This window comes from Electrona antarctica, assembly GCF_951216825.1.
Source record: "Electrona antarctica genome assembly, chromosome: 9".
In the NCBI taxonomy this organism is placed as follows: Eukaryota; Metazoa; Chordata; class Actinopteri; order Myctophiformes; family Myctophidae; genus Electrona; species Electrona antarctica.
This window is the reverse complement of record NC_136790.1, coordinates 23,065,434-23,090,741: the sequence shown is the minus strand read 5'-3', so window position 1 is coordinate 23,090,741 and position 25,308 is coordinate 23,065,434. Positions and strand designations below refer to the sequence as shown.

The following is a 25,308-nucleotide window of genomic DNA, read 5'->3' as shown; positions in this document are numbered from 1 at the left end:
TAGCTGCTACTTTGGTGGCAACTAATGGGGATCTGAATAAAAAACATAATTAAGACGTCCAAGCTTGTTGGGACCAACAAAAGACCAACTGTGACCTTCTTTGAATCATGTGAAAATAAAGACGTCTGCAAAAAGGAACTTGTTTAATTGCTAACCCTTCGGCCGTGTGCCCCTCATTAATGTAATAATTAAGAGCTTGTTGAAAGCTGTGCAGTTGCCGTTTTGGCCCTGGGAATTACTCATAAAGCTTCTCAAAGTGTACCCATCACCGCCTGTCAACACTGGGCTAGCACAGACAAAATGACAACCTGAACCTAAGCAATGACTTCCTGCAAACCTTCAAATAAGGCTCATCAATCATACGTTGTACTGTGTGTGTGTGTGTGTGTGTGTGTGTGTGTGTGTGTGTGTGTGTGTGTGTGTGTGAGTGTGAGAAAGAGCTCCTGAAAGTGTCGAAAGTAGCCCCGGGGAAGTACAGTATACTCACAGGACTGTCTGAGGGAGAGAGAAACCCATTGCACAGATAATTGTCTATGACACATTATACAGTGAGTATGTAGTCAGTGGTGAGTCAGTGGGGCCCCACTCCTTTCGCTGCCTCCTTTCTTAAGACAGTGTCTCTCAACTCAACCAGGCAGGAGAACAGTGAGGACGAATTTAGTCATTGTATGTGTATGTATATCTTGTTGCCATCAGGCAGATACCTCATATCTTCATATTTCAAAGTTTTCATTTGTAAATTCATGGCCTACTTCATCCTACAAGAGTGTCGCACAAAAGTGCAGATCTACAAGCTCACAACATGTCTATTTTCACTATTTTACAATGTCAGAGATTAAAATAGAGTGCATTTTGCATCCCAAAAAGCAGTTTAGAGTTAAGGGACACAATAAAACAACGACCTCTGCATCCACGGGATACACTGTACTCAGCATGTACAGTAATGTGGGACTCAAAAAATGTCCCCGGGACTCATTACATTGAAAACCTATTTACATCACTGCAATGTTAACACAATAATAAAAAAGGAATGGTTTTGGACACACAACACAAGGTTTAGCCTTGCAGTGGCCAGAGGAGGATTTTTTTTGCCAGTGATTTCTTTTTGCCCTCATTGTTCTATAGTCTATACTAATATCCATTCCACGCAATGTGATATTAGTATGGCCAAGCCAGGCTACACAAGGTTATGCAACAGCGACTATAAAAAAATATATATACACATCTCTCTCTCTCTCTCTGATGTTCAACAGGAAGCTCTCCCAAGCTAGCACATGTCTCAAGCACTATTAGCACATCAGCAGCATGAGCTCTCCTGCCCAGGGATAAACAGTAGCGTTAGTCAGATGACTAGTATGAACACAAGAGTATGTGCTGCCGTGCCATTAACACCCTAATTTCTCCGCACCCTCTCGCCCGCCCACCAATCTACGGATGGATTACCACCAAAAATGCCAGTGCTCCGTCTCCCAGACCACCCCCTCTCTCCCTTCCCCGCATGTTTTGTATGGGACAGACTCCATCTGGTTTTGAAGATTTTCCTGTGAAGCACTCACCGCCAACCACAGTCTGTAACCCGCTATGGAAAATGTAGACGTTTCTGTCCAGGCAAAGGTAGATGTCTTTAGCCCCTTTAAATGTCATGGGACCGGGTGGAGAAGTGTTTTTATGTGGCGAGATGCAGTGGAAACCACATACAGGAATGTGGTAGCTACGGTATTGCAGCCTAGGAAGGCGCTAGGATGTGCATTGTGCACATTTCAGTCCACATGGTCTAAAAATGGTGTGGCTTCCCTGGGGATCTTTGACATCATGCTGGTGATTTCATATTGATGAAGTCAATGTGAAACTCCATATTTGGGTGAGACCGATAGGTGGATCAGCGGGACAGTGAATATGCTTGAGGTGAACACATTGCGTGCTGTATGGGGTCTAAAGTCATTTTAAGTGTGAAATATGGGGAATACTGAGATATGATGTAGTTTAACCCATTTAGGCCTGACGTCGAAATTTAAAAAATGTCTTCTAAATCCTGAGTTTTCTGAAAAACCTATGTTTCTATGTCAGTGGTGCTCAAACATATTCATGTCAAGGACCCCAGATATATATGACATTGGCCGCCAACCCCCATCTGAAAATATGTTGTTCCAGGGACCCTCCCAGTAGCAAAGATTTGAGTTAAAAACTTGCTCTGTAACAATATATATTCAAAGATTTCAGGCACATTTTCACGATTTTTCAAAAATAGCAGACCTACAAGTTCATAGCTCATAGCCAGTTCATATTTTTCAACAGCTAAAGCATAACATAATGCTTGAAACACCAAAAGGGGTTCCCGCCCAAAATGGGTTAAGGGGCAGATTTATAAAGGAATAAAATAAATGACAGACCATCAGGGGGCTCGGGCTGCTAGGAATTTGATCAAGTGCTGCTGTACGCTGACCAGGGATCAGATCAGATTCCTGCAGCAAAAAATAGGCTATGCTACGCACGCAACGCAAAACCTCCGTGGACTCAAATCAATGGTGTGAGCGATCATCATGATCATGGTCATGGAATGGATTACTTCATCGATTCATCAAGGTGAAAACATGCACGGGTACATTTTCTTTCTTTTCTGTCGGCTCCACTCCGATCTCAGAACCAATTTCAGAGGTCCATATTATGTCCATTATGGTTGTGCTCCGTGTATACTATAACTATATCATTCTGTGTGTGTGTGTGTGTGTGTGTGTGTGTGTGTGGTGAAACTTTGCCCTCACACTCACCCCCCCCCCCCCTCAAAAAAACGGGTGTGTATGTGTGTAAGGTTTTGAAAAGAAGAAAACATGCACGCACGCGTTTTGAAAAGAATACTAATTGTGAGGTTTATTATCCAATATGTTCATTTCTGACTTCCTTATTACTTTTAAAGTGATGTCTAATTGTCTATGCAATCCAATGTTTCATGTATTTGTAACTTTATAGGCCTATATGAGCTTGAATGTCAGTCAGAAAATTACTTTATTTACAATCTAGTCTTCATAACCAGCGAAATAGTCAGCTAATTAAATCTTGAGGAGCCGGAGGACTCCATTTGATTTGGTTACACTTTTCGGAGCTACATGAAAACATAAACGGATGCTTGGGAGAATAATAACATCCATCAATCTGCCGGCTCTGAACATAACCGGGGGATATCATACAAGAACCAGCCCTCTCAGTGAATCTCCACAGCTTTCTCAGGCCCCTTAATGAGGAACAGAGAGAGGGGTCGAGGAAGAGAGGGAAATTAATTTAAATGCTATTCCCCCTCAAGGCCCTGGGATTAAGGAGTGGAATGACTCATGCGCCTACGCCCACACACATACTTATACAGTGTGTGGACTGTGTAATATCTATAGATGCCACCTCAGCGCAGGCGCGCACGCGCGCACGCACGCACGCACGCACGCACACACGCACACACGCACACACACACACACACACACACACACACACACACACACACACACACACACACACACACACACACACACACACACACACACGCACACACGCGCACACACACACACACACACACACACACACACACACACACACACACACACACACACACACACACACACAGTATTTATCTGTTGTTGTCTCTAGGAAAGCACTCGTTCCCAATGGGTTTTTAACATCCCTGGAAAATCCCAGAGTTTCCACATTCTCACCATCTACTGCCTTGGCTTACTATTACAGTGAAACACTTTCTTACTTACTATTACAGTGCCCTCACACTCCCTCCCCCCCCCCCCAAAAAAAAAAACGGGTGTGTATGTGTGTAAGGTTTTGAAAAGAAGAAAACATGCACGCGCACGCACACGTTTTGAAAAGAATACTAATTGTGAGGGCAAAGTTTCATGACGATCCATCCAGCGGTGCAGGAGATTAGCTGCTCAGTCACACAGGGACGAAAACATAGTCTCTGCCTTCTGTCCAACTAACAACTACATGAACCAAAGGAAGAAAATGGGGGCTTAATTCTGGATGTTTTTTCTTTTGTTTTTTTTATCCCACAATTTGTAACCCATTTATAACAGATTTCTTTCACCCAGTGTCAATTATCTAATGTAATCCTGGGCTCTACAACACTGGATGTTGACATTCATTTTTGGAAAACAAGTAGAAGTTATCTTTATAAATACACATACATGCATACAAATAACAGCATCGCCTGCCTTACGTTATTTATTCATTTATTTTTGTAATCATGTCCAACTTCAACCTGGCAGCTATTGGATGCTGTTGCCTGCAGCTACATTCATAAGCCAACATGCAGGCAAGCCATCACTCTGTGTAAATGTAATCTGTGCCATTTAGCCTATGAGGTGGTGCTTTGCAAAAACACTAAAGAAACACAATGAACCATGCAGTGGAACAGCTGCCTCCCAGTCCGCTCCATATTCAAGATAAACGCTCTGTAGTCTGTGGTGGTTGGAATTACAACACAGCTCCCAGAAGATGCTCTCTCCCTTCCCTCTGATGGCTCAATTACAACTCCCGAACCAAAAATAAACGAGTCCACGGCACAATAAACCACGCCTGCTCTTTCCGACATGCCGACGTGCATTGTGTTGTCTCGCATTGTGTTTGATCATGGGGCAGATGTTGACAATGAGACTGAGATATTACACCTCTGTTCTTTAAGCACTGAAACCCTACCACCAGTCACCAGTGTTCCCAGGTGTCTATACTTGGCCTGTAGATGCAGAGCCTGGGTACTATGGGCTCCATTTTCGTCACCGCTAAACCCCTTATGCCTAAACTTATTTGCCTTTTTTTTTTACTATTTTGATTTTTTTTTTAATAGTTCAACTAGCCAATCTACATTGACACATTGAGCTTGTAGACTGGCCATTTTAACTATTCAAAAATGTTTTGCAAAATAGTAAAAAAAAAAAAATGCCTGTGTCCAAAACATCTACAACCTTGGAAAACTAATGTTATGGGTAACATCTACAACTTATAATGCAATGAACAGAACATGCATGTCCAACAATTTAGGATAGCTGCAGGACAACATTGACAACTAGCGAAATTAAATCTGCACACCGCAAAGTAGCTAACTTTTTGGCGTTCATGCCCACTTAATTCTGAAGAACAGTAAAACATCATACTGAAATCAACTTCTTTGCAGTGTGCAGACGTTATTTTCCTTTAACATGTGCCACTAGCCTTACTGCCAAATCTTTGGTTTGTCTAAACTGACGGGTAACCATTGCGGGTAACCATGGCCTGTAATAAAACATGGGTTGCTTTCCTTGCATAATTGGATGCTGTTAAATCAAAGTTCGGAATCTTTCAGTCACGATCAACTTGTAAAGAGAAAGTCCTCGCCCTGTCGAGTTCCGGCAGCCCACCATGGCCCTGTTCTCTCCTAATCCACAACATGTTTCCCTCAGCATCTCACACAAGCACACCTGTCCGTCGTGGTTGCCTGCCATGGAAACCCCTGTTAATTTTTCAGACAGCACACAGCCATATTTTCAGCTTCCATCCCGCTTTCATTTCATGTAAATCCATTACGGCAAGAAAGCCAGACAAAGCCACAGTTGTGGGCTCACATGCTCAACGAATACCCCCCGCAGTTAATCAGTGTAAACTTCTGGCATATTCAGATATTTATGCATTCAAAATCTTTTTAAGGGAATAAAGCTGCTGACTTACAGGCACACAATAACTGGTCTACAAAGGCTCATGTGTGGTGGTGTTTTTCCACAGCTTAGCAATCATGTCGTTTTGGTTACAATTTCATAATACGGTATATAATTTTCTCTTGTAATTCATCATTCAGAATCCATCCCTGTTTTTAGGCAAAAAATCCATTTGGCACAATTTTGAAACTTTCTGCTGGCCAAATGGCATTTGGAGGAGGTGCAATTCAGAGTTGGACCAAGGTACACCTTTGAATTTCTGCTGTAACTCTGGCCTGGTGAAATTCTATCTGCATTCTCCCAGGTGGTATCTATCTATAGACCAAGATTGTGCATCTAGACCTTACTGTTGTAACTTGTAATGTTAGACCGTACAGTTGTGGAGCAATTACGGATCGACGTTGGGTATGTCAGTCATTGAAAATCCTTGAAAATAACCTAGGCCTAATTGGTTAATTGGGTAACAAAATCATAATCTGCACTTGACCACTTTCAGCCTAGTGTCCCTAAAAGGAATGATCAAAAGTAGCTAAAACAGATGATCCACAAGCTCCCGCAAAGTGAGCACTATTTCTAAACATTTTTTGTTATAGTATATGTATAAAATAAGCCTTGTAGTGGTGGCTACGATGTATAATAAGTGTCAAAGGGAAAATAAAATGCACCTCTGATGCAGGGGATGAAATCATGGGGGAAGCGAGGCAAAGCGCAGTGTGTAATGTTCCAGACAGGATCAGCCACTCTCCTTCTCTCACACAGTAGTGAGTGAGTGAGTGTGTGGTTATGTGTGGTGCAGGTCCAGACATGCCGCACGTATATACAGTGGAAAAATCTATCAAAAAGCAGCAGTTGGAGCAACAACTCTCTATTCTTATCTTACTGTAAACACACAGGGGCATGCTTCTATATGTGATGACTGCCCGAAGCCCCAAGGATAATTTGAGGCTTCAAGTGTACATCTGCTACATAAAGGGAGTGGGAGTGCATTGGTTTGCAGACCATTTGGCAGTTTTGATGTATCAGCCAATGAAAATGACAGCAAAGAGCCACAGCAGTGAATATTTAGTTTTATCTCTGCATACAAAAAACCCCACATACCAGCTAAGAATAGCGAGTGGACTCTTAGAAGTAATCTCTTTTTATCTCTTGTATCATACTTGATACTACTGATAACATAACCATGAACTGTAAATCTCTTATCAAAGCGAAAAGACTTCAAGGAGGAAACTAGCTTCTCCATCCGCTGGCCACTGTTGGCTGCTGACCTTGACCATTTATAGATCAATAAAATATAAACTGAAGGTACTTGTATTGGAGTGTCTAAACGGATTGTCTAAAAACGCCAATTAATCAAAACACGATAATAATGCAGTATAGCCATTTTGAAGTTCTACATACCTGGAGCAATAAGCGGCTGTGCGCCGACAGCTGTGACACTGCGACTCATGTTTATGGCTCGCACTTCAGTGACCGCCGGCCCAGCGTTCTCCCCTTTCCTCCCTCCTTCAATGAGGCTGTCAGAGGAGGCAGACCTCCCCCCTACAGAGCCCTGCTGCTGGGACCCCTGGCTGACATTCTTGATCAATGAGGCGGGCTGGATGGGGACAGGGGTCTGCTTCAAGCTCAGTGCCTGCAGGCACTGGGTCTGAGAGGAGGACATGGGGGCCCCCTGCTGGCCGCGAATAGCCAGGTTCTGGACCTGGTTCTGCAGAGATACACAAGGACAGGAGGATTGTTGATGTTCTGGACCTGGCTCTACAGGAGGTACACAAGGACAGGAGGATTGTTGATGTTCTGGACCTGGCTCTACAGGAGGTACACAAGGACAGGAGGATTGTTGATGTTCTGGACCTGGCTCTAACGGAGGTACACAAGGACAGGAGCCAGAATTGTTGATGTGGTTCTACAGAGATACTGTACACATGGACAGGAGGATTGTTGAGTTAGTTAGAACTGGGTGGGATGATCATTTAACCACTTAAAACTCCATATTCTGTTGAGCAAAGCCCACCGGGGCTCTATGCAGGTGACTTTTCTGTTTTGGCTCTATATTAAATAAATATCTATACATCGAGAACTTCACAATCTGCTATTTTATGTGATGGTTTTCTCCAGACTACGGGTGCCGTTTTATTTTATTTTTTGATCCGATTCAGAGTTCCTCTGTTGATTATTCAATTGTAAGTAATGAAAATAAAGTGTGCTTTTTTACCTATCTGAGACAAGAGATGATGCTTTAGGTGTTCTTATTAGGACAAACTATGACAGAAATATTGTAATTTTCAAGATTATGTTCTTACTATTTAAATTCGTTTTATCACATAAATGCTCACATTAATATTTCCCATTAGCATCTGATTCTGCCTGCCATATGATGCCCTCTAGTGCAAGTTAATGTTACTACAATAATACAGTTTTAGATTACTGAATATTCTGAGCCACTTTCAACCTGGCAAACCCATTTTGGGCATCTCATTCAAAAATGAAAATGAATACATAAATAATAAAATTGGCAGCTTTATCAGCTCACAACACGTTGCAAGGAGCCATGTTGAGATTCTAGATCTTCTATTTGATCAATTTGCCATTGGGACAAAATATACTGTAGTCTAGTGTTTAAAGCATTTAGTGTGGTTTCTAAACTAAATATAATAACCTATATAATATAATATTATAATACAAGCACACAACACGCTATATTGTGAGCTTGTAGATCTGCTATTCTCACAAATATATTTTGGAAAATCATCTATAATGGCATGCCCAAAATAGCGATAGATTATTGTTTTTTTAATTACCTTATAAATTATATTTTTTTCCCCTACATGGAACATCTATTATTCTAAACTGTCTTCACTGTCTTTTCAGTCATTGAGGCAGTTGCTTACCTGTGAGCAGGTATCTGATTGAACGGCCGTCACCGTTGCGGTTGGTGTGAAGATGAGCTGTGGAGAGAGAGGAACGGCCCGGCCCAGACTCCTGGCCACCTGGACGAGGTTGCTCTGCTGGGCCTGGGGGGGGGGGGGGGGGGGGGGGGGAGAGAGAGAGACACACACACACACACACACACACACACACAGTGAGCTTGTAGATCCGCTATAGTCGCTACATGATACCAGTGCACAATGAACCATGCAGTGGAACAACACTAAATCATCCGTAAAACAAACAAAAATAATTTCTGGCCCAGGCGGCTGGCGTAGCCATCTGGGCACCTAGACTGGTAATCCATCTTGCCAGTGTGTCCCGGGTTCGAGTCCCAATCCAGACGACTTTTGCTGCGTGTGTCACCCCCGCCCCCATGTCTGCCAGAAGGACTACAGCCACAACTGTACCCAAAGTGCCAGCAAAAGCCTGGTTCATACTTCCGTTGCCATGTTGTAGGTTAGCCGTTTTAGGCGTACTGAAGATAAATTAGGCTCAACTAATGCCAGACTGCTGATCTGGCAGCCGTCCAGCAATATGAAAATATGGTGGACAGAGCACTGAAAATGCATTTACTTAAATGTGGGGGCTTTAAACAACTCAACAGGATAAACAGCCAGAAACAAAAGCTTGAAATGTCCTCAGCACATTAGGGACACAGATATGATATAAACTACGATATCAACCAAAATGGGTCTGTCCTGTAAGTGAAAAATCACAGATGAAGGTGTCCATGAACGAACGCCCATGCCATGTTGTATACAGGCACTACATTCCTACCATCTAAGTCTTTTTAGATCACCTACTGAAAAAGCATGAAAAGTAAATGTAACCCATGCAAGCAAATTCCGCACTCTCTTCCTCGTGTTTGTAATTAATCCTGCGGGACCAGTCGGGTGAAACTCATTAACAACAACAAGGCGGGGCTGCCAGAGCCACACCCCCAGTAGTGACATGAAAACCGCACAAACTCTCATCTACTATGGCAAATACACATTGAGTGGCCAACACACGACACATGCACACACCAAGTCTCCACAAGAAATCTTGTGAGCTCGGCGTAGAGCAGTGTTTCCCAAACCCTGAGGTACCAGTCTCCCCTTGCAGTCCAACATGTTACACATGTTGCACAAAATCATAACTCTCTTTCATCCACTGTCTAACTGTATGTTCTCAATGTGATATCAGTCAAAGCTGTCATATAGAAAACATTTTTACTCAATATTATTAAAAAAAGCTTAAAAAATAGCTGATCTACTTGCTATTGATCATAAGGGAAGTATATATGTAGGGTATATATGTATATATATATAGTATATAGTATATATAGTATATATAGTATATATAGTATATATATAGTATATATGTAACACAAATGTGTGCATATATGTGTACGTGTGTGTCTGTGTGCATACATGTGGAGGGTCTCAGCTTTTGTCAGATGTAAAGAAAATAAATAAACGTAGGGCGGAAAGGGAAAGGGAAAAGGGTTGGAAACAACCAAGCTAGAGCATACTGTATATATCATGTTATTTACGCATGCATTCTGCATACAAGAGGACAAAAGGTTGGAGTTTGTGCGCTCGCTTGCGTGCACACAACGCTTGCGTGCACACAACGCTTGCGTGCACACAACGCTTGCATGTAATATCACTTATATGCCAATATCTCATTTGGCTGACGAGTTGAAACACTTTTAAACCCATTTATCATCTCTTTTTTTTCGTAGTTACTACTGCACTTTGGCTTTGTAGGGCAGAATAGAGCCAAGTAGTTGTGTACAAGCGCCAGCGGGCATGATGATGTGACCTCCTGGTGCCCTGGCTGCTGCTGTCAGTGTCTCACCATCTGTGCACGAAGGTACATGTGTGCCTGGCTGGCAGTGAGGGTGGTGCTGGAGGGGCTGCCCAGCAGCACGGCCTGGGAAATAGTGCCGGGGGTTGCGGAGCTGATGCTCTGCGCTCGGCTGATCAGCTGGGCTGCAGCTGGAGAGGTGGTCAGGTTGATCTGATTGGGGGAAACATGGACAATGGAGAATAGAGGGACGAAGTTTGTAAACATCTGCTGAGAAAACGTATGAACAGCAGACTACTGTGTTCGACAGAGGTAATGAAATGATCTCAGAACTGACTGCAGTAAGTTCCTGTTTTTTGTTTTTAATTTTACTTGTAGACTCATTATGTTAGGGATACAACTCTCCATTTTTTTATGAAAAAAAACAAAATCAACGAATTGACGTAAAAACATTCTAATAGATTTATTTTATAATCAGACTTAAATGAATTAGTCTGATTAACCACTTAAGCCCCAGGTTATTTTTCGCCGTACGATGATGCTCGGCAAAAACACAGACAAAAGCCGATCTACAAGCTCACAACACGTCGCATCTCGACACGTTGAGAGCTTGTGAGAGCATCGGAGTTCGTAACAGATCGGACCACCAACAGCCCTTTGTCAAACTGAGCCCACAACTCACAAGACTGTAGATTTCCCTCACCGTAGCCTGAGAGGATCCCGTTTGCTGTGATGCAGTGCTGTTCTGGGACACACTTTGTCTGCCTGCAGCAATACTGGCCTGGTGCAGATAGACAGAGGGCAAGAGCTCGTTAATGGCAGCATACAGTAAATAAACCTCCAGTCAAAACATCAAAATGATGTGATTATATCCAAGTCTGCACATGACTGTCTGTGAATTACTGCTCGAATTACTTTAAATGTAGCGGTCAAATTCAGTAAGTTGCAACAAATCAGCGTGTTTGGTAGAAAGTATAAAAATAGTATATGGCTGGGCAATTAACCCAAAATACAGAAACCGATATTTAGACCCAACTAGGACGGCGACATTTGATAGTCGCAGTTAAATAAGGATCACACAGGTTTGTGATGATTGCTCCAACATGGCAGCCATTCGGCTGATATAATCACTTTTTAATATTAATGTTGTTATATATTATGATTATCATTAAAATATTACTGTTTCGCCAATTATTTGCAACGCCCTCACGGCCCACAGGCTGAGAACCGCTGAGCTACAGGTGAACATGTACTGACTAAGGCTTTCACGATTACAAATCGAAGTCGACGATTCATTGTCACACAAATAATTGCGATTAATGATTTAATTGTGGGGGTTTTTTGCAGCGAACATTGGAACGTTACAATTTGTATTTCCGTTGCCTTTTAAGCTACATAGTTACAAATTGAGATATGACAAATAACTTAAATAAGCTATACAAAGAAATCACTGACACATTTAATCATTTTTACTTAGCTTTTTACAAAATAGCAGAAATAGTTGATCTAATAGCTTACAACATGTGTTGTAAGCTTGTAGATCTGCCATTTATCCTTTTTGAGAGGCGCTAGACCCTCCTATGTCCAGCTTTGAGGGTTTGTGTAAACACAAACTTTGAAGACAAAAGTGAGAATGCGAATTGAGATTGGCCAGAATGAGATGATGATGACGACGTATGATGATAAGAGCGCCCCTCACTTCACACGGGTGTGATTTCTTATGTATGGATGGACTATGGACATTTTTCAACTTGGAAGCGATTGGCGATTAGGCAAAAATACTTGCGATTATCTCAAAATATGTAATAATTGTGACAGGCCTGGTGCTGACCTGCTGCACGGCGGCCAGGCTCTGGAGCTGAGCGGCGCTGAGGTTGTGCTGCTGCTGCAGCGCTGCGGTCTGCAGCATGAGGTGCTGCTGCTGCGCCGCGTACATCTGCTGCAGGTACTGCGCCGCCGTGTTGGGACGGCCGTGCAAGGCCTGCTGGATCACCTTCAGGAAGGGACAAACAACAGTGTGACTGTGGAGTTGGTCGAGTGGCAGCAGGGGTGCAACAGTTCATCCAACTCATTGATTTAGGGGAAATGTTGAAAATCCAAGTTCGCTCTGGAAAGGCATAATTTTCAAGATGTGTCCACGATGGCTGCTGAGAGCTTAAAATGCCTATAAACTGGGATTTAATATGTAAATATCACAACAATAATTTATGCACTTGGTAACAAGTTTTAGATTTTTGGCATGGTGTTAGGTATGGGCCATCTTCAAAATGATACCTTTCCAGAAGTTAGATTTCCATAATTGCCCATACCTTGCCAAAAATCTAAAATTTGTCACCAAGTGAAAAATCTTGATGATTTCCCTCCCAGCTAAGTTACAGATTTTGACTTCAGACTTCATGTAACAGCATGCCACACATGTCGTTTATTGCTGACGGAGACAATTCTGTGTGAAATTTATATTTTGTTCAAAGTCAGAATCAGAGACACTATTTTACAAGTTTAAGTTATGAAATTGAAAAAATAAAAAATAAAAACACATTCAGGTGGTACAAACAAGACCGCAGGAAAATGTCTACAAAAAATCTCTATGTCTAGAAAGTTTAGACATGTAAAAAATGTCTACAAAAATCTCTAACAATGTCTAGACAGGTTAGACATGTCTACAAAAATCTCTAACAATGTCTAGATTCTAGACAGGTTAGATATGTCAAAAATGTCTACAAAAATCTCTAACAATGTCTAGACTCTAGACAGGTTAGATATGTCAAAAATGTCTAGACAGGTTAGACAACATGTCAACAATGTCTAAACAATATATGTATAGCTTTTCCCAGGTAAGAGCAAAGAGACTGAAGATAACCTGCTCCATTCATTCAGTGTTGAGAAATGTATATTTTCTCAAGTAGGTAATTGCAGGGAAGGGGTCACAGAATGAATTATCCCTTCTTTACCAGGAACAGAACTCATCGTGCACCAGAATGTCTCTCTTGTCTATTCATCCGCCATCCCTGACATTGAATGACAGCCTTCGCCTGGTTGCCAGGCAACCAGAGTGCAACTTTGACCTGTGGCCTAATGGATTTTAAAACCGCCCAGACACAAACCTCAGGGGGAACAAGTTGAGAGAAAGGATGAGAGGATTCTGTACGTAGTAGACACATTTTTGCAAGCCCTCGCTGATCTTAAACGACCGCTGTGGCTTTAGGCTGAGTGTGCTGCTGCTGGATGACAATGACGAGTGCTTCCTTCATTGCTGGAAAGAGGATCCACCAGGCCAGAGTGGCATTGTCACAGCATGAAAAGCAGGGTGACCCCCGTCGTGGAAGGGGATTATTCTAGGGGGTCAAGAGCACTACAACAGAGGATAAAGGAGATAAGTCTCAGGGCCCGATTTTCACCAGTGCTTTACCCCTTATCCCTAAACTTCTTTGCCTTTTTTTTTAATGGTTCAACTAGGCTATCTACATCGACACGTTGTAAGCTTGTAGATTGGCTACTTGAACTATCAAAAATGTAAGAAAAAGTAAAAAATGCAAAGAAGTTTAGGGATAAGGAGTAAGGCACTGAGGAAAATAGGGCCCTCAGAGCTCAAGCAAGGTGTTTTTAACAGGGACGATTTGGTTGCCCCATTCGCATACATTTGTCCCCCCCCTCCCGAGGAGAGTGCTGCGTTATCTATGCAGATCGGCTACTTTCGCCGTTTGTGAGGACGCACACACGGGCGTGCATTATTACACGGCAGAGCCACGGAGAAAATTGTTATTAGGAGGTTCGGCTTGACACTTTTTGAAACATTTTGTTTCCCCCCTCGGAGGGTTGCCCTACTCGCAGTGTGAATTGCGCGTACACGTAGCGACGGCACTGGTTTTTAACCCATTCTGGGCGGGAACCCCTTTTGGTGTTTTAAGTTATGCTTTAGCTAGTGAAAAAAAGAAGATCTACAAGCTCATAGCGCGCCACCGAGTGGCGCGCTACGAGCTTGTAGGTCTGCTATTTTTGAAAAGTCGCAAAAATGTGGTGCAAATCTTTGGATATATATTCATATATTGTTTTTTTTAACTCAAATCGTTGCTTCTGGGGGAGGGGGGGGGGGGGGCTGGAACATCATATTTTCAGATGGGGGTCAATTACATATCATTTTTGGAGGGTCCTTGACATGAAAATGTTTGAGAACGAATGACACAGAAACATGGATTTAGAAGACATTTGTAGAATCGTCCTCAGGTCTAAATGGGTTAAGTTTGTATCTCACGGCATAATTTACCTTTTTTTCCATTATGCTCCTTGTTCTGTTTTTGTGCAAACAAACTAAGCTTTAAAACATAATCTTTGCATTCGACATGCACTACTACTTTAACACGATAGTTTCATCAGAAGGCTGTGGAATTCAAATACCTGCCGTCTTGATTCATGGAAGAGGAGAGTGGTGCAAATCCACCTACTGCTCTGAGAAGGATGGCTCGAAATGTACCAACAGAGGGCAGTAGAAGCACAACACGTAAGTGTGCCTGTGCTGGATTGTTAGTGTATGAGACAACACATGCCACACATTTTTCATCGCAGAAGGAACATACCTGAACTGTCTGCCGGTCAGAAATCCCACTGTAGACGGATATCTGAGGTATTGCCTGCCTTCCCATGGTAGTACTAGTACTAGTAGTACTACTACTAGCAGTACTACTACTATTAGAACTGCTGGTAGTGGTGCTGCTGCTGCTGGCAGCGGTGCTGCTTGTGCTGGTATTGGTGCTGGGGGTGGTTGTGGTCCCTGTGCTACCCGTCGTAGAGGCAGGGGTCCCCGGCTCACTCTCCATGGTACCCTCTGCTCTTCTCACCTTTGACCCCCGGCTCTTCTGAATGGCTCTCCGGTGCCTGGAGGAACGGAAGGACACATCATTCATACTGTACAATACATAACATACTGTACAAGCTACTCGTTCATATATTTATTGGCGATAGATGCGTTTAGTGACATTCTTATTATTATCTGAACATTTATATTTATTGACACTGACTGTATATAATGGTACACTCCTTCATGGACGCAGTGCAAATGTCTAGTGCCAGAATATAAGCTCAATTTCTATCCTCTCTTATTTATCTTGGTTTGGTCCCTGTGTTACATTCTTACTGGTGCTGCTGCTATGACCTGAATCTCCCTCCAGAGATCAATAAAGGTTTGGTTTGTTTAATGTCTTATCTGGTACTCCCGTTTTGGCCTGGCAGTGATGAAGCTGCCTCCTATGGAGGAAGCCGTTGCTGTGTGGAATGTTAAGCTACTGTTTTTCTTCTGCTAATGCCTACAGGCAAGACCCATTAGAATTCTGCACCAGACTGCACCAGGAGTCAACTTTCTTCTTAGCTCAATTCTGCTGAAAAGCACCTTTTCATTTTCAAGTACAAATCACAGATTTGAATGAAAATTTTGAAATGACAAGTATTAAGCCCAGCATACGATATATGATGAATACAGAAAATAGTCTAACTACATCGTCACTCTACATCGCAAGCTTATAGATCTGCCATTTTCGGTGTGTGACAGTCCGTCATATGACGTATGACTGTATGATAAGTAGTCTATAGATGAACATAGGCTAATAGCGTTGTAGAGAGACCCTAAATGCTCTGTAGAGAGGAGAGAGATCACGGTCCATCACAGCATTTCCAGGCAGTGTTCCCACATTCTCACTGGCTGATTAACATCGCTGTGTGGGGAATCTCCTGCATTTTAAGTGGATCAAATAAATCATGTAAAATACCTGCAATTCAGAGCCAAAATTCAGGCCGTCTTTGACCAAGAGGAGAAGAATGTTTTTGTCAGAAGGACAGTACTGGGTCAGAAGTAAATGTTTGACATTTCAGACCACAAGTACACTTAATGTGCTTCACAGTGACAGACGACAAAAACAAGTCTAGCTGAGCTCTGAGGAAGCCACATGGTGGTAATGTAGGCACAGGAGAAAGTGTGTGTCCATTAGGGCAGTGGTTCTCAAACGTCATGTCAAGGACGCCACAAATGTATACACCATATATTTGGCCGCGGACACCAATCTAAGAGATAAAAAAAAATAAAGAATTAAAAACAAGTTCGGAAAAAAGCAGATCCTAACTCACATTTGGCAACGCGTTGTGTGTGAGCTTATACATTAAAGCTAGTGCCTAAACTGCTCCTGGACCACCTGGAAAACCCATAAGGAGCCCTGGGGCTGGACTTGAGAAACACTACATTAGGGTAGACTAGATGTCGTTCCAGAGGAAGGAGTATTGAGACACTCTGGACTAGCTGACAGCATGTTCAACTTGATGGACCAATTCAAATGTTGCCATAAACATTGAAAACAGTACAAAACACAATTTCCTGCTAGTATCATTGTCCTGTGAATGATACAGTCCTTCTGCAGGAAGGACTGTAGACAAAGAAGACAAAGTCCTTCTGCACACCTACAAAGGACAGGTGCGTCGGATAAGTGCATTCAGTCAGCCATGACATCAAACATAGAAGCCAATGGTCTTTCTTTCATGTACCTTGTGGTAAAATGCTTTTAAATATTACATTGTTATTTATCCAGCCAAACACTGAGCTAAATCTAAGTGAAAAGAAAAGAAAATCTAACAGTTCAGGGCAGGCAGAGTGACAGGAAGAGGTCAACTGGCAGAGCCTGCCTGACCAGAGCCTGTTCTGGTGGTTCTGGACAACCGTGTATCCGACCGACTCAAGGCCAGGCAGTGTACTCCCTATGGTGGTGTGGAACGCGTGTCGAATTTGAAGTCGTGGGGTGAAAGTTTCTTGAGTTAGGGGGTTTACAGACGCAAAGTACGTACACACGTACAGAGAGTCGGGGCATTTAAGATCATATGAGCTATAAAGTATTATGCATCCGTGCAGTTTACTTGTAAAGGATATTTATTTATTGTTAATGAAACAAATAATGTGCAGGCACGTGCATGTGAGAGTATCTCTGAATACCGTATGTGTATTCTACAGAATTATGATGAAACTTCTCCCTGAAAGTCCTCCCCCACTCCCCTGAGGGCCAGAGGCAAAATTACCATTACCTGTGTATGTCTCCCCTTTCTACAGAAGACAAGTCATTATAGCACATGGTCCGGCAAAAATAACCACTCTTTTCATTCCACAACTGAAGCAAGCACTGAAGCGTGCTCCCTTTAGATGAACTGACAATGCCATGCTGTCAAGTTCATTTTAAAATAAATTAATACAATACAAATAATACGTATTAATAATAATAAAGCTATAAATTACATGCATTTACCACAAATGTTGTGACGGGACAAATTTACCTGGTTTGAAAATTCATTCTCTTCTCATAGCAATATTGCATAGTGGATTTACTTCTCCTGAATTGCTTTTCTTACCCCACACAACACGTGTGCACGCACACGAACACAAATGAATGGCCCTCTTGAAGCTTGTTTGTTTTCACAGTTAAATTAATACCAGGAGTGAAATCTAATTTGAGATCCATCCAGTTTAAATAAACTATCTTGGTAGTCCGACCTACAGGATTGCAGATCACTTTTTGAAATACTATACAAGGTGTTTTGACTTGCATGGATAAAAAGTGGACTGGATCCGATCCAAAAGCAGGGTGAGTTTGAGAAGCACAAAAGAATGCATGCTTTCAAAGCTAATGAATGCCAGTGACTTCAGAGAAAAATTACAGGGCTCTTTAACTCAAAACAAGCACACTACATTTGGTGAATGTTAATAGCGGAAAAGGGTTATTGTTGTTGTTGTTATTGTTGGTGGTGGTGGGGGTTGCTGTGCCAGGGCTTTGTATGGCAATAAACAAACCCCTCCCCCACACGTAAAAATGACGCCGGTCAAAGTTACATTTTTCACCTGGACTTAATCGAACAATGTTGGTCTACTCTCGCTTATAGGTTTATTTTCAACACCAAATAGTATTTACTATTTATCCAAACATTAGTGTCCTACACACAGCTAATACAAAAGCAGCATATTACCGAGACATGACCAAAGTAACAAGACAAAAAGAACTGTCTGGCATGTGAAAGCAGCGGCCTTCCTGTCCTGAACCCATTTGCCAGCCATCAAAACTAAAAGCGTGTGAGCATGAGGAGGGTAGAAGATTTAGGGCCGCCTTGTAAAAGCCTTTTTAAGTATGGCCCCTTGGTACCCTATCCTTTATCACGGGGGGGGGGGGGGGGTCTCCGTGCTTGTTGTCAGCAGATGAGATGGAAGGCCTCAGACGGACAGAGTGATAGTTGATGTTATAGACGTGATTGGATAGGAAATGAGGAGATGGGATCTGTAAGCAAGGGCTTACAAATGAGAGAGATAGATAGAGATGGATGGATGGTTTAAACGGTTGGAACAAATGGGATAAGGAAGAACATGGGCTGGTGTGACCTCAGTATGAGTATACTAGATGGGCTGGTGTGACCTCAGATGGGCTGGTGTGACCTCAGTATGAGTATACTAGATTCTAGTTCTAGTAACTAGAATAAAAAGAGTGTTCTAGGACGAAGGCCTGACTCACACCTTTCGATCTAGCATACAACATTGATGCATGCTAGATGTAAAGAAAGGGTTTGTTTACATCTTGCCCCAATGCATTTCCAATGGAAGTCACATGGTTTGACACAACATTTGTGTTGTACGGCTTTCGGCTGTGTTTTGACTGCACCCCACCAGCTCATACAACACAAATGTTGTGTCAAACCATGTGACTCCCATTGGAAATGCATTGTGAGCTTGCATCAGTCAATAAGTCTCATGCATCAGCTATACATCAATCTGTTGCGAAGGTGTGAGTCAGGCCTAGGTCATCAAGCAGACGAGGTAGTGGTGGTTAGGTTGTCAAACACTGTGTGTGTGTGTGTGTGTGTGTGTGTGTGTGTGTGTGTGTGTGTGTGTGTGTGTGTGTGTGTGTGTGTATGTGAGAGAGAGAGAGAGAGAGAGAAAGGGAAAGAGAGAGAAAGATACATGTGCTAATAGAGTGTGTGGGTGGTTATGGAATTGATGGTGGGGGTTCAAACAGCTGATGCTAGTACAGACTACAGACTACAGAGCCTGTCGCGATACACAGAAAAACGGGAGGGTGGCATTTCTAGCCTCTGGGCCTATAGAGAGGTATAGGTGGGGTGTAAAGTTAAAAGGGCTGGAGGTTGCTGGGTAGAGAGAGGGGGATGCGAATGTGGGCCGAGTGGGTGGGTTATGGATATTAAAGGGGTTTGGGAATGGGGAGAGAGGGCGCGATGGAAGTAATTAGATGAGAAGCAACGCTGCTACCGCCGTGCTGCAATTCCTAAGCCACCCCAACCCCCCCCCCCCTACCTCATCAGTATTCTATTTCAAGTGAAATTAAGACATGTGGCACAGATCTATAGCCCACTTTCAGAAAATGCTCTGCGTGGTGATAATAATGTGCTGCTCCTATAAAAAACGGCATAACCAGACAAGCCTGAAAAGCAGCAGACAATGTGTCAACATTTCATACCAGAAAAGCAAGGTTAAACTGTTACTTTCAGTTACTCGGAAATTAAGGTTTAGTATGCTTACCCTTTTAGTGAAACTGAAACAAAATGTACTTGACACAGACCTACACACACACACACCCTGAGCACTGAACACCATATGAAAACTAACCAAAACAAAAATTAAATGAAAGATTTGGAAATAACAATAAAACCACTAATGGGAATCATACATCCATAATGAGCCAAAAACAAAGAAACCATAACATCAGTGTTGCATTAGTTCTATACTGGATTCTACATTTCACAACATATGAACGAGCCTCCGACCTATAATTAAGTCTGTTAGTGAAAAACTGATGGCTGACATCCAGTCTGGCTCGAGCACGTTTTATTTTTCTATGGCTGTATACATCATCATCCCCCATCATGGCTCTCCCTGCATGTTGTATGTGGTCATTTTAGTCATCGTCTGGTTGTCATTGCCACATCGTGTTGTGAGGGGATGTGGGGGTGAGAGGAGGGAATCCCCTCTGGTAATGATGCCTCCTGCCCCCCCCCCCCCCTCCCTGTCTCTCAGAGACGAGTCACTCATCCATCAGTGCAGGAGAGCTAAGGAGAACCCCCCCGCCCCCTTTGAATAGCTTGAAAATTCTGGCTGAGACTAACCTGGGTGCGCCAAATCTGGTACACCTTGAGAGCTGGTGAACCCACTGAGAATGACAAGAGGGCGGCATGGTGGCAGGCAGGCAGGCCTCTCTCGCCTCCCCTCTTTAAAAAAAGATACGTGTACTGTAAATGCTTGGGCGCCAACATCAGGAAAGAAAGAAAAAATACTTATTGATCTTGTGGTCTGCTCAAGCCGGCATTATGAGACTGTATACAGTAATAATAAGCGGCTGTCTGATGTTCGTCTGAGGATCTACATAGTCCATAGTCTGCAAGAGCTGTTAGGACAGAGACAGGGGGGGGGGGGGGGGTGAGAGACAGACTGGCTGTCTCTACAACACTAAGAGCCCAGTATAAGCAAGTGCAAGCTCCATCAGCATGCATCCCCTAAGTCCCCTCCTAGACACATACAACACATTAAATAAATACCACAGGTGCACATTTGTCAAAATATGAGTACAGTAGATCGATAGCAAAGAGAGCACACAGTGTGTGATATTAGCTTTGAATGATGCTGAGAGAGGGTTACTCTGCTGCTGCTGAGACAAAGCCCCCCACCCCCTGCCCCCCTTAACCCTGGTGTTTCCCCCCCTACCTCCTCTGGCTCCCCCAACGCGATGCAGGGGTATGATGCCCCATCCCCAGGGACTGTGCTGTCCTCCTCTACGGTCCTCCTGCTCCTCTTTGTCTGTCTGAGTCTCTGGCTTGTTGTGACTGAGCCAGCGAGTGAGCGAGTGTTTTGAGTACTGGATTTCCAAAACCCCCTCTGCCCCGGTTGTCTAACACCCCCCCACACATACACCCCCCAATGTGTGCGCACACACATACACATGCATTCACACAGATACACAGTTAGCTCCTCGTCCCAGCATCAACACTCAACTCCACCAACCAGGCCCCGGCCTGCCTCCTGATTATCTGGTATCCTAGCGACAGCCAACGGGGTGCCTATGGAATCCCTGTGTGAAGCGCAGCGCGCTGATTGGGTCAGCGGATCCCTCTCTAATGAAGATGATGGTAATGAATTTACTCCGTCTCCCCTCCCCCTTCTGCCAGAATACTGAATTTTGAGAGCCACCATCACATATTAATGTGGAAAATAATCACCATTTTTTGATATTCAACCCTCTTAAATAGTCACTGCATGACAAAATATATATAATAATCAGAAAGGATCTGCATTTTGAGTGGTACAACAGACTCAGGACATTTGACAGATTATTCAGGTTCAACACCAGTCACTAAGCAAAATGCTGCTAAATTCAAACTGTCCTTGGAATACATCTTTTTTTTGTCCTGAACTCTAGTCACATTTGCCATTGACAATGAAAGGAAAATTTACGCCATACTGTATGTAGACGAGCAAATCAGCTATTTTGTCCTAACAAACATTAAATGCCATCGACAATGAATGGAGAATTTACGCATACGTGGACGAGCAAATCGTCTTTTCTAAACACAGTGCAACTGTTTTAATTCAGCTCGGGGCTTATATATCACATAAATTCAGTTGTCATCTTACATGGTCATTGTGAAAAGATGAGGTTTTTTAAAACATTGTATCATGGTTAAAAGATAACATAAATTGACAAATTAATTCATGAAGAAGATTATTCATTTTGTATTGGATGATGTACGACAACAAATCACATGGGTGTGATTTTGATTCATATTATTCACCTACTTTGGCTAATAAACAGTTTTGGGGAGGTCTTAAATTTTCAGTTTAGCTGTTAAACATATCGAGTGGCTCGATGCCCTCTTAGAGATGTCTGGACAAGAGACAAAGGAGTTAATATTGACATTCTTCTTATACTGTATTTGGCATGACGCTAGAACATAGGTTGGGTCATTTGCATGTACAGACCTGGTTTTCTAAATGCATGTTCGTTTTATATCGTTTAGCCTAGATCAAAGTCTAGAACAGTTAGGGAATCTAACCGATTATCATTGCAGTTAGACTGTAATCTAAATTTTTAGATGCAATTGAGCCAGAGGGATTACCAAAAATGATGTCTCTCAGAGATAACCCAGGCCATTACCTACTAAATGGCGACTAAATCTGTGGCGACTAAAGGATTAGCCAAATCAAAATCATCACGTCCAGCTTAATGCTGTAATTATATATAAATTGGAATCTGTGAGTAAAGTAGCACGTTACTGATGGGGAAAAGATGAAAAGCCATTTCATTATGGGGGGGGGGGAGGGGGGGTGTAAAGAAGAAAAGCAATGAAATGACAATCTGCCCATCAAAAGGTAAAATGGGATACTGCTTTTGTTTTTGTGCAAGGGGCTAGATAAACCAGCTGGGGAAATGGCCTGATAATAGCATACTTATGGTCCTTCTACTCCTCCACATTAACTGTCTGGAGTGAGTCTGGACATATCATCGCTGTTGGGTGGAAACCTTGTATTCTCCATATGTTTTTGTTTTTTTGTTAACTAGAGGTTTGGGCCGCATGTTTGCCCATATATTGCAAGGGGCCAGTGAGGCTATTCAACGTTGAAGCTCTGGGCCCTAGTGGTAGGAGGAGGGACTACAGGCGGACCCGTGTATTCATGACCGGGAAACCCCGTGCAGCTGGGCTTTAACATGTAGGACCATCACTCCCTACGTCACCCCGGACCTCAAATTTGAGGTCCAGAGGAGGTACTTCCGGCAGTCTTCCGGGTGCTTTAAAACGCCACTGAGCAACTTCCACTGACATGAATAGCTGGGGGGGCAGAGCTTCGCGCCAGTTCAGTCTCTATCCTTTTATATACTCTATGATATATTGGCATAGCGGTCGGATACGTGGCTCCGGACAACCAGATGTCCATACATGCCTATATTATGTGGGCACATCGGGTTTGTTTGTCATCTTGATGTGGCTGGATGGCCGTGGTCCCGTCTATATAATATGGGCGTATAGTGTTTGTTTATGGTTATGTCCGACTCCGAGTCATAGTGACGTGACCATGGTCCTGCCTATATGGGCGTAGTTAAGTCAGAGTCCAAGTGGCCCTCACGGCCAAGCTACACCAGGCTTTTCTCGCCCGCGCGTGCGTTTTTGAGTGGTGTAAACCACTCCTACAACTGGCTTTGTTAGTTTACGTGTCTGTCTGTGCTCAAAAAATTAGCACGGTTGCTATGGTCACCCAGTTCACACGGGTGTGATTTCATTACGTCAGACCACAGCTGATCAGTCTATATAAGACCTTACACCACTCAGTTCACACGGGTGTGATTTTTTTAAATAGGACTGGACCTAAATTAAACGCACGCGCGGGGGTAAACGCACGCGTTTTGTGCGCGAAAAGCCTGGTGTAGCTTGGCCGTCAGATGGACACCCCCAGGGAAAAGGAAACGAGACGGACCTGGCGCAGAACTGCTGGAGAGTGGAGATGGGTCTCTCGTGGGGCACAGCACAACTGGCTGCCATATACCGTGATAGGTGGACAAACATTATCGATGCCTTATGCCCCATTGGAGGCGAGGAGTATGTCAGAGTCATACTAATCTCTCAATACAGATTCAGCTAAAAAAAAAAAAAAAAACCTGATGGGTTCCCAGATGGTACATATAGTACTTACGTTGCCATGATCCCCCTCCCATAAGTAGGGATGGAGCTTGTTGATTTTTATTGAGAACGAGCACCTTAACGATCAGGTTTATCGAGCCGGGTTCTTATCGAGCCCACTATCGAGCATTTTCTATCATCTTGTGGGAACTGTAAACTGGTTAATGTGTATACCATCACTTTAAAAGCGTAATTTTGTTTACCCGGACAGCACTGGTTGTCAAGTATCAATACACTTTTAGTCTTAGACTGACATTTTTGTGCCAGCGTGAGTAATTAGATTTATTTCTTGATCGCCTCTTGTCTTGATGAAAAACATGACATCATGGGCCTATATGCTCGATAACGGGCTTGATAAGCCCAATGCTTATTGATACAGGTACTCAATAAGCTTGTTATCGAGTCTTTTCAGGTAACAGGTTCCGAGCTCCATCCCTAGTACCCATAAGCCAATTTTAATATAGGATGTTCAAAAGTGAAAGTGGTTAAGTGTCTGTGCGTTTAAGAAATATTGAACCAATGAAAGTATTTACCAAGTGCTTGTGCCTAAATAATAACTACATTGGACAATAATTTCCTGAAAAGTAACCGTTTGGGACATACCAGGTTTCTACCCAACAGGGACGATATGAAATGTAGCCAGTCATGTGCTAGTGTATTGATTGGGGCCACCCATGCACGAACCCCATTGATTATAATCTACCCATTAGCATATAGATTAGCTGGCGGAGGAGACATTTTGTGAGCCTAGAGAGACATGGGCGGAGGGGGGGTCAGAAATTCAGATTAGGGTGGAAAGAATAGGGATTGATGTGTCTCGGTTTGATATGAGCCATTGATGATGATGGACCTTTAGAATCTGACAGCCAGGGGCCTCAAGTAGCCAAGACATACTTGGGTAAACAGAAATGAGAGATACAAAGGGCTGGTAATGCATAGGTCTCCAATACAAACAAACCCCTCCTTCAGCACAATAGCTAGACGCATCATCAATTCTGAGAACACTTAACACCCTAATAAGCTCTTCTGGAGAGCAGGCTAAAAGAAAATAAATGGCCTGTACAAACTGAAGCCCTATAGGCCTCTAGTCTGCTACTGAACTGTCCTGGTATCAAAGCAAAAGGCAGCTAGGAATAGGATGGAAGTCTACAGAATGTATCAGTTTAAATGGAGATGCAGCTAAAAGCTGCACGTTAGAGTTTTCATGTGTCATGAG

The 25,308-nt window shown here is 43.1% G+C and overlaps 1 protein-coding gene across 2 annotated transcripts in view; it reads right to left on the bottom strand.

Annotated features, from left to right (window-relative positions):
- The window catches only part of phc2b (polyhomeotic homolog 2b), a 45,320-nt gene that overhangs the window by 13,469 nt on the left and 6,543 nt on the right, over positions 1-25,308 (bottom strand). The window contains exons 2-7 of one of the 2 annotated variants that reach the window (XM_079509214.1): positions 14,975-15,272; positions 12,232-12,393; positions 11,083-11,181; positions 10,452-10,613; positions 8,570-8,692; positions 7,080-7,386 (exon numbers count right to left, since the gene is read on the bottom strand). In XM_079509214.1, the coding sequence (XP_079365340.1) occupies positions 7,080-7,386; positions 8,570-8,692; positions 10,452-10,613; positions 11,083-11,181; positions 12,232-12,393; positions 14,975-15,214 (1,093 nt within the window). In that variant the 5' untranslated portion in view covers positions 15,215-15,272. The remainder of the gene's footprint in view (positions 1-7,079; positions 7,387-8,569; positions 8,693-10,451; positions 10,614-11,082; positions 11,182-12,231; positions 12,394-14,974; positions 15,273-25,308) is intronic. The other variant, XM_079509215.1, reaches the window with a different exon arrangement.